At 39.6% G+C, this 10,624-nt stretch overlaps 1 protein-coding gene across 3 annotated transcripts; it reads left to right on the top strand.

Moving 5' to 3' along the window:
- erlin1 (ER lipid raft associated 1) lies at window positions 1–9,280 on the top strand. Of its 3 annotated transcripts, none has more exons than XM_085369329.1 (12): window positions 1–58; window positions 953–1,081; window positions 1,285–1,366; window positions 3,527–3,573; window positions 3,661–3,722; window positions 3,832–3,957; window positions 4,048–4,121; window positions 5,023–5,081; window positions 5,248–5,339; window positions 5,481–5,570; window positions 5,677–5,756; window positions 6,893–9,280. In XM_085369329.1, exons 2-12 carry the CDS (start codon window positions 969–971, stop codon window positions 7,082–7,084), a joined length of 1,017 nt encoding a protein of 338 aa, XP_085225455.1. In that variant the 5' UTR covers window positions 1–58; window positions 953–968; the 3' UTR covers window positions 7,085–9,280. The 3 variants fall into 3 exon arrangements, with proteins under 3 accessions (XP_085225455.1, XP_085225457.1, XP_085225456.1); XM_085369331.1 differs by lacking the exon at window positions 1–58 and adding an exon at window positions 70–295; XM_085369330.1 differs by lacking the exon at window positions 1–58 and adding an exon at window positions 70–299.
- Window positions 9,281–10,624: the final 1,344 nt, after the last annotated feature.

Here is a 10,624-nt window from a genome sequence, read left to right as displayed (position 1 = left end):
GAAATGGGGGTGGGACGTTGAATGCTAAGATCAGAAGGGGACACGGTTTGCTACAGCGGTAATTTTACATATTATAAGCCTGTGGTTTACAGTACGTACTGAAACATTATTTGGTCGTAGTGCAGGACGATTTAAAAGCTTTGCTTCACGCTAGTAGCCTAGCAAGCTTACATTAGCATTAAGCTACACTGAAACAGTGCTTCACTTCCGATCCCACCCAGTGAGAGCTAGCCAGCCAGCTAGCTAGCTAGCTAATCCAACCCAGCCAGCTAGGGTAAACGTTACCAACCGAGTGGTGGGTAAGCCTGTGTTTTCTTTTTCAGAATGTATTTGTTTTAATGTTATAGCTACATCAAAGGACCTGTAGCTTTGAAGCACATATGTTGCTTCATAAGTTGGATGAGGAGTCACTTGCTTGTTACCCTTCTCAAGTCTTTCTGTCAGCTAATCGTGCCTGTCACCGTTAGATGTTTAAACTAAATACACGTGAAGTGTACTTTAACTAAGCGAAGTCGTTAATTGTCACCAATAGTGTTGCTATATGATATGCATCGATTGCTGTTAAGGCAGCTATCATAGGCATAAAGGTTTCCATGTTTGACCTGGGTGCACCTGTGTTAATAGCTGACCGTCTCACTGGTGAATATAAAAGGCGTATTTATGAGAGTGTGTGTAAAGATTTACTTAAACTCTTACTTTCATTACAATGGGGTGAAAAACGGGGTGCACGGAGCAGAAAAGCTAAGCCATATAGTGTGTTGACCATAGACTTACTGGATGTAAAGAGGCAGGTTTTATGGCACAGCCCATGCATTACTGATGGTTCACCTAAGAGTCTTGACTGCATGTATTGCTGTTAATAGTTACAGTTTCCACTTGATCACAGACGTGACAGTGCCCTGAGGACTTAGTGTTGTATAAATATTTCAGTATTTTCCTTTTCTGTCTGCAGGTGAGTGCTAGCAAGGATGACGATGCCGCATGTAGGGGCAGTATTTGCAGCAATAACAGGAGTGATGGCCATCATGTTGCACTCCTCTATTCACAAGATAGAAGAAGGACACCTCGCTGTGTACTACAGGTACATCAGGCCTGACTCATCACACCTGTTTCTAATGAAAATGACACCTGTACTAAGAATGTGGGAGTGCTATTTGTAAGCACCCTGTTTCAAATGATGGTTATAAAGTTATATGTCCTCTTCTTTTTTCCACTCTCATTAAATATAATCAAAAGAAAATCAGATGTTCTGAACTCTGGCCAAATAATTTGTATTTGTTTCAGAGGTGGGGCATTGCTGACTACTCCCAATGGTCCTGGATATCACATTATGCTGCCTTTCATTACCACCTACAGAGCAGTGCAGGTAAGCCTCTCTTTCCAGGCTTGAAACATGGCCTTTGAGCAAAGGCATGTGTAATGTAAGATTCAAACAGGAGGTGCCTGCGCTTTAAAACTAGAGTGGGATCTTCTATAAATAAGTCAGCTACAGCATGCAAACAGTTGTTATTCAACCGTGGCTGCAGGGGCTCTGTTTTACAACAAGTAAATGGAGCATTTACATGCCAATACATATATAGTTGTGGGCAGAAGTTTGCATACGCTTATCATTGGCATGAAAGTCATGGCAATTTTAGGTTTTTCATTGATTTCTTTGAGGTGTTATTTTTCTGGGGTAGAATGATTGTGCAGCCTACATCTTTAATGCCTTTAAGAAACAAGAATTGGTTGCACAGGTTTGAATTTATTTAGGATTTTCTCAAATCCACACTGTGTTGCAATTAAACATAGAGGTGCAAATATATACATACAAACCCTCTAATACTTATTTAAATGTCTCTTTACAAGTTCTGGCACAATTCTGTCTGGGTATTTGGCCACCGTTAATGGCAGAATTGGTAGAGTTCATTTAAATTGGTTGTTTTCTTGGTACAGACCAGGCTTTTAAGCATCATAGTTCACAAATTTTCATTTGTGCTTTGGGAGGGCAATTCCAGAAACTTGATGTTAGCCTGGTTTATCCATTCGAAAATCAGTTTTGATATATTTTTGGGATCATTGTCCTGCTGGTACACCCAACTGTGTCCAAGTTTTAACCGTCTAGCTGTTAATTGTAAGTGAAGTTGAAGATTTTGGAAATGGTCCTCATGTGCTGTTATTTCATCCAATTTGTGCAATGTACCAGTACCTCTGGCAGCAAAACAGCCTCAGACCATGCTACAGCCAACACCATGCTTAACAGCTATTATAGTGTTCTTAGGTTTGAAAGCCTTACTCCTCCAAGCATAAGTCTTGTCATTGTGGAAAAATAGCTCAATCTTTCTGTCATCTGACATAAAACCTTTCTCCAGAAGGCATTTGGCTCGTCATTGTTGGCAGCTGCAAAGTTAAGCTGGTTGGTTGGTTTTGAAACACAGGTTTCTTTCTTGGTTGCATGTTCTTAGTGTAGGGTGATATAAAACTCCCTTTACTGTGGACAGAGATGTCGATGTTCCAATAGATCATGGCAGGCTTGAGCTTTAGTGGTTCCTGGCTTGTTCCTGAACATTCTAACAAACATCCTCTCATTTGAGGGTGGTAGTTTGGGTCTTGTTCCAGACCTTGGCAACATATCCAGGTAACTTGAAGAATTATGGCTGTTTTGGAAAACTACTGTTACAGTTAACGAACGTTTACAATCAGAATTGTAAAAGAGTATCATAGTAATATAGTAGAATATGCTTTACACATTGTATGCATTCAGCTTGTATTAACTTGAAACAACCATGCACTTCTTTATGTAATCTTGTATAGCTCCTAAATTATATAATGTAGTATAAAGTAGCATTGCACTCAATTTCAAATCTTAATAATACACTCACAGGCCACTTTAATAGGTACCTTGCTAGTACCAGATTGGACCCAGTTTTGCCTTCAGATCTGCTTCTCTGAAGCAAGTGCTGGAAACATTCCTCAGAGATTTTGTTTCATGATGGCATCAGACATTTGCTGCACATTTGTTGGCTACGCATCAATTATATAAATCTCTCACTCAACCACATTCCAAATGTGCTCCTTTGGACTGATATCTGGTGTCTGTGGAGGCGACTTGAGTACAGTGAACTGATTGTTATGTTTAAGAAACCAGTTTGAGATGATTTGACCTTTATGACATGTTGTGTTATTCTGCTGTAAGCAGCCATCAAAAGATCATACAGAGATGACATTTAAGGCTGTGGCATTTGAATGATGAAGAACTCCTGCAAATCAGAAAAGATAGGGGGTGCTTGGAGTCGTATGGCCATAAGCATGAAATAAGCAGGATGGATCCATGATTTCAATTTTTGTGATCATGTGCAAATTGTAGTCCTTTATTCCCAATTTTGATGCTCAGTTTGAACTTCAGCTATGTTTAATAGCAGTTGAACCTGTTGTACCCTGGATTTTATATGCTCAGTTTTAACAAAAAGGAAAACACACAGGTCACTTATACTGATAACTATGTCACAATATTTTCAATGTTTTTTTTTTTTGTTTTTTTTTTCAGACTACACTCCAAACAGATGAGATCAAGAATGTGCCTTGTGGAACAAGGTGTGACTGAACTTCCTAATTCAGCTGTTAATAAAGTCATTCCCACATTAATATATATTTACCTGAAATGTTTTTTTTTCTTCACAGTGGAGGTGTGATGATCTATTTTGACAGGATAGAAGTTGTGAACATGCTCGTCCCCTCAGCAGGTGCAGCTTGTTTTTGTGAATTTCTTTCACTGCAAAACTTCCTTATTTTGTTGACTTATTAACCCTGTTGGCATCAAAGTAATTGTTGCTTTTGTTCTGCTATATTCAGTGGTGGACATTGTGAGGAACTACACCGCAGATTACGACAAAACTCTAATTTTCAACAAAATTCACCATGAACTCAACCAGTTCTGCAGCGTGCACACACTACAGGAGGTTTACATTGAGTTGTTTGGTTAGTACGTTTTGGTTGCATTTTACTACAATCCTGAAATTCCTGAAATTGGATCATACATTAGAACTTTTTCTTTTATTTTGTTTGCAGACATCATAGATGAGAATCTGAAGACGGCATTACAGAAAGATCTGAATGTTATGGCACCTGGACTTACAATACAGGTACCTAAACACACACATAACCTGCACATTTTCAGTGACATTTTAGGGATGATAAAATCAGCTAGTTGGTTTTGTGCTGTGACACATCCAGAACTCAGATTCCACCTTCCCTCATTCCCTCGCTCTGTCCCTTTTACAAAGACTTTAAGGTAACACTCAGTACTTAGAAGTCTATATTGTACATAGTTTAACATTTCCAGCTGAAATAGAGAATGTTTAGTGGGAAAAAGGTGAGATCGCACATGGATCATGGAGCTGGTAAATAACACACAGTTTCATACCAGCTAGATTTGGGCACTAGCAGCAAATGTACAGAGAGTAGAGATTAACAGTCAGTCCTTCGTACTGCCTACTAGTACACTAATAGTGTTGTTTTTGTTTGTTTTTTTCCTCTTCCTCGTTGGCAGTTGATCACCAAATAGCCCAAACTTATTGCACGTTTTCTTCCGCACTAACCTGTGTTAATACAGTTAAAAATGCTCCCTTTGAGGTGAGGTAAAACAGAAGTCAGATTAAACTGTTGTTTACTGCATTACCTATTAGCTTCTTGCAGGAACTATAAATTCATTTTAAGCCGCGGGGTAAACCAGGTTACTGTCTGTTAGTGTTTGTTTAATGACCCCTGCTCATGGGCCAGGACCATTAGTGCACAGCTAGGAAGAAACAGATGTTAGTGTGTCACCCAAACAACCCCTCCCCCCAAACCCACACACACAATAAATAAAAATGAAAATATAAAAAAATAAATGACATTTGCTCACCAGTTTGAGGGGAGGAGTCAAAGTCTGAATAGGTACTAGTAGGCCAATCTATCTGTTTCATGTGTCTTTTTATTTTTGTGAGCAATTTTCCCTCACTGTTTCCCTCTTTTTTTCTTTTTTTTGTACTGTTTCCGATAAAGGCAGTTCGTGTTACCAAACCAAAGATCCCTGAGTCTATCAGGAGGAACTTTGAACTTATGTGAGTTTGTACAATTGAAGTTACCAGCATAGACTTTGTACATGGTTTAGTTTCTGTGATTTCCTCACTCAATTCATGCAAGACCACATGGAAAGCAAAATATTTGCAAGAACCTCATTTCTGTCTATCCTTGTGTGTCTGTCTGTGTGTGTTTGTGTATGTGCAGGGAAGCAGAAAAGACTCGTTTGCTAATAACAGCTCAGACTCAGAAGGTGGTGGAAAAGGAAGCTGAGACTGAAAGGAAGAAAGCCATTATTGGTAAATGCGCTGTTTTACTGTAAAGCAGGCAGTTCCCTTTTTATTTGCATGACCATCCGTGCAATTTTAGCATTTTGCCTCTCAAGGTTATTCATGCGAAACCCCACTGCCAACCTCAGCCTTCTCTTTTCTGTCACACAGAGGCTCAGAAAGTGGCTCAGGTGGCAGAGATCCAGTTCCAGCAGAAGGTGATGGAGAAGGAGACAGAGAAGAAGATCTCTGAAATAGAGGGTCTGCCTGAAATCCTTTGGTTCCTTTCTGTGTCATGAATCTGTGTGTTCCTGAGTTGTGGTGTGCTGGTTTATTTGTCTCATTCAATAGTGCTTCTTTGTTTCAGATGCTGCCTTCCTGGCCAGAGAGAAAGCTAAGGCTGATGCAGAATTTTACACTGCTGCCAAGTTTGCTGAAGCAAACAGGGTAAAAAGACCCAAACAGTTTAAACACTTTGTTGTTAACATCAAATGCAGTCATCACAGATCGTATAGTTTTAAAACAGTAACACTCTGCTGAGAGGTGTTTTTGCAGTGGCTATAGTAATAAAAAAAATCCCTAATGTAAAAGAGAATAAGGCTTGATTTAGACTTCTTTGTAGAGCCCATGATGTAACCTATGTAGGTGGCTGACGTTGTTGACGCATTTATGCTTGTGCTGGTCCAATATGTGTTAATTACCTTGTGGTTGTGTCCTGATGCGGTGTCAGCTGATAGAAACAGTTGAAATGCTGGGGCTTTTTCCCTCCCTGGTCCCTGCTCTTTGTACTGGTCTGTTTTGTTTTTGTTTGTTTGTTTTTTAACGGCAAACATATTTGTCCCTGAAGTTTTTCTACTTCTCTGTGCATACATTCACGTCAGTTCTGATCATTACAACAGTCTGCATCCAGAAATTTGTTGACGTTTGTGAGTTCCTATATTGATGCTATGATTATCATTCCTTATTTTGAGATGATGATCCATATTTTCTCAATGATAAATTTAAAAACTGCGGTGGAAAAAGTAGCCAGAAATTCACAGGAGGACTCCATTGTACTGAACAGACCATTTACAATAGTTGCGGGCTGCGTCGACTGCGTGTGTAGCTAAACTCCCAGGGAAGTGCACGTTAGATTACGGCATAGGTTATGGCGTAGATTTCCAGCAGTTGTAGTAACATAGTTTTAGTTTATGTTTATTTGTAGGTTTATACGGCAAACGCATGGATCCACACAAACCTGCTGTAATGATCTTAATAACCTCACTTCACCTGACCTAAACAGACTCAACTTTAAATAGATGCAGACTTTCGACAAACTCTACCAAACTGGGTAATTGCAGAAAGATGTCACAAACCATTAATTACCGTCCTCCTGACAAGAGTCAGGTCTTGAAGCAGCTCCACTTGATCAGAGTTCATTTAATTGCTCATCACTGAAGTTGGTCCAGCTGCAATGTTGCATTTATTTTTAGCCATGTAGCTGTATATAGTCACATTAAGATAAAGTGTTATCACAAACAGCAATGTGATCCAGCACTAATTGAATCCTCACACTCTTCTGTCTCTCTTCTAAATCCCTACAGCTGAAGTTGACACCTGAATACATGGAGCTGATGAAGTACCAGGCCATAGCAGCTAACAGTAAGATCTACTTTGGCCAGGACATCCCGAACATGTTTGTAGAGGGGGGCAACGGTCCACCAAAGTCTCCGCGCTCCCCTTCATTACCGAATGCTGAATCAGACTTCTTTAAAGTGAAGCCTGATGGACAGTGAGTCCACAGCTCTGCCTCTGCACAGGACAGGAGAGCTTGATGAGGAATTGTCTTGTCACTGGGGCGTAGAGCGCTGAACTGAAGATGATGATGATGGGTGGGGTAGCTTTTCAGCTAGTTTGGTGAACCGCACGCTTCAGTCTTAAATCTAAATGGCAAAAAAAGAGTGGGAGGGGGTTTAAGGTGGAAGAAAAGTGAAAGTGAGATGGGAGAATGTGACAGATGAAAAGGATTTTTTTTGTTTTGGAGGGTTTTGGAGGGTTTTCAGCCTTCCACATTTTTAAAAAGACGAGCTTTAGAAATGAGATTGATGCCATAGTTAAAAAACAAGCATAAACATGCTAATGCCTGAGAAGGTGACGGCAACTAGTCGCCCTAATTTACATGTGCTTGCAATCAGTGCGGTGTTTAACTTTTGCTTTTGGGGCTGCATTCATTTTTCGTTTTTCTTTTGTTATCTTTTTTTGTTATTGATTTTTTGGATGCAAGGTCAATGATTTGTGATGAGCTATTGATTTTTGAGAGTTATGTGGCTTGGCTGCACTGGAATCTGACAGGTGACACTAATTAAAAGCTGGGTGGACAATGTATGTGCGTGTGATGGGGGTCAAGTCATCTCTGTGCCAACCTCACTTGCACTGACTTACTAAGGTGGCTGTTCTTTTAAGAGTATAAGGGCCCGTTTAAGCTGCTGGTGGATGAACTTGAACACTTGATGGGTTATATACAGAAGTGAGTGTGTTATAAATGTCCAGTTGAGTGAAATTATACAGATATTAGCTGTGGAGGGGTATCAGATTGGAAATGTAGTTTATTATTTAGTGTAGTATTCTGTTATTAGTTGTTTTTTGGACCTCCTGTGACACAGACTCTGAAGCAAATGAGAGGGGGGAAAATGGAAGAAAGATCTGGCGTTGCTTAAAGATTGTCTAATACAAATTGAGGATGATTAACAGCTGATTGTTGTAACAGCGAGCACTGCAGGAAGTAGAGATTATCATTAAAGAAGTCAGCGCATGTTTCTTTCTTCAGATTGGTTTCCAGAGCCGTGCATGTTGAAATTATGAGTTTGGGATGGTTCAGATAGAGCCTGCAACCAACTCTGTTGTTATGCAGTGTCTTCATAAGTGGTTAAATGTAAACTCTCAGGACATGTATTAAATATTAATAAGACAGCTGTTTAATGTTCACTCTCCAAACAACAATTAATTCAGATTTTCACCATGAAGAAAGCTGCGGTTTGAGAGGAAAATGGAAAAGCACCACCTTTTCAGCTAGGTGTCTGTCTGGAACAATGCCAATTTAAGAGCATGCAGGGCGACTGAAATAGGAATAATATTTAAAACGAAATCGACATTTCATTGTCAATGTTTACATTTTTTATGGTGATTCATAACTAAGCGGACTACAGGATCTTCTGTCATTTCTCACCGAGATAATTGAAGTACCACAGAGCTTCCTATGACGACAGAAACTCGGAGAGGATTCACGTAACCTCCAATCAGTTTTTGACAGCACGAGTTCTACTCAAAAACAAGTTGGTCTGTTTAGAGATGAATGTTGCTTTGGCTTAAGAAAAGATACGGGTTGGTGCTAGTTTTAATGTGTGTGTACATTTTGATTCTGTTCTGCTTTGTGTTTTAGAAACATGGAAATACAATTGAGATAACGAGCCTTAAATAATATAATGGTTTACCCCAGACTTAAAGGTTCAGCGATTCTTACAGGCTAAAAGGCTCCTCATAGACTTTGAAGATGTGCCGTTCTGTACGGATCGTCGCTCTCGCTTTGAAAGACTCAACAGGCAGTGAACACTACGAGTGTTTTGAAGACGCCGCGCTGTTTCTGTGACCTCCATTTGGCAGTTTAACGCTGCACCTCGCAATTGCTTTGGTGGTGGGTTCAAATAAAAGATGCAAAAGAGGGGGATGAATCACTCACAAAAATAATTTTTGTCGATTTATTTTTTTTTTTTTTGTACAATCTGTGAAATTTAAACATTGTTTCCTTGTTTTAAAAGGTTTATATGCAAAAATGTTTTCAAGTTTTGACAATGTTCTTATGTAACAAATAAAACCTATTTTGATACCTCTCTTCTCTTTGCATTGATGTGTGGGCATTGTTGTGCATTCGAATGCCACAAGGAGGAGAACTTGTGCCATGGTAGATGAGTCACTTGGTTTGAATACTAGCAGTGGCAGACTTGATCAAAAGAAAGAAGGAAAATATTTTATGAATAAATGGATGGATAAAGACCCCAGGGACCCATTGAATATGTGTCAGTTTGTACATTTCCAAAAGTTATGTATGTATAGAAGTAAAATCAATCATGAGCTTGTACAAAGTTTAGAAACACCTTTATTTTATGTGCTAAGTTATAGAAGGAAACTCAAATTTCCCATACTATTTTGTGACACAAAACTACACATGCACACTAAAATATATTTGCATCTTAACTGCAGCACAAGTGCCTCAAATCTCACTGTTGTTGTATTTATGTCCTTTTTCCAATGTTTTCAAGAAGTGACATTATACATTATATCTACAGGTTTTCTATATGTTTACAAATTGATAGATATACCAACCCACATTTGAGCCTGTGCATAATTGGCATGATTTATATCCCACCACATATTCTAATAAGAGGAATTTATATGATGTGCGACTGTAGCTTTTTATTTCATTCCAAAGGCTGGGTAGTTGTGGAAAAATGAGCACGACTCAGTGAACACACTGAATATATAAACACGATCCATCACACAGTCCTTGTTGTTCTAACCCACATAATGTGTTGTAAACACTCCAAAAACAGATCTGTGTGAGTGTGTGTCTGTTGAGTTTGTAAAGTGGTCATCTGAAGAAAATAAAACCCGCTCTTCCCTCAGCACAGCCAGTCAGCTGTTCACAAATGCTTTCCAGGAAGCATTCAAAGTGTGTGTCAGTCCATGTTACCAGATGAAGGATGGCTTCCTCTTGTGACCTCTCAGCCCTCATGGACCCTGGTATCCTCTCACAGCCAAACCAGTGGTTTCTGGGGGAGGGGTTTAGCTTTTGATTGACCCAGATAAACTTTTCCCCCCCACTTTTGATAAGATTTTAAAGATATATGATCATATTGAGTGTTTTCGGGTTTAAATAAGCTTCACTCCTCATTGATTACAAAGGAAATTTGTTGGGTTTTTTTGTGTTTTGGCCTGTGCTTAGTGTAATGGGTGGTCTTATTACTTCTTGCCATTTGCGCAATTCCAACCAGTTTGAAGTCCTCTCTCTTAGGAAGTGAGGTTATGGTCAGGTTTTTTTCCCTTTCCTGGCTGAACCAGCGCTTTTCCTTTTGTTGCTTTTCATCAGATCCTGGATGATCCATCTTGCCTTGACATCATCCTGGATGTGTCCCCAGATACAGAAAGGTGTGGTCCCTCATCTCTGAGTAAATCTAGTTCCCAAACAGCAGGGTGATACTCAGTGTGATTCATCAGCGGCAGGCAGCTCCTTTATCAAAAGCAGCTCTGTTCTTCAGTTTTCCCTCACATTCTTATCCACT

The sequence above is a fragment of the Diplotaxodon limnothrissa genome, linkage group LG13, assembly GCF_057381915.1.
Source record: "Diplotaxodon limnothrissa isolate DT_005_m linkage group LG13, D_limnothrissa_male_GT1.1, whole genome shotgun sequence".
Classification (NCBI taxonomy): Eukaryota; Metazoa; Chordata; class Actinopteri; order Cichliformes; family Cichlidae; genus Diplotaxodon; species Diplotaxodon limnothrissa.
This window is presented reverse-complemented; position numbering and strand designations above follow the sequence as displayed.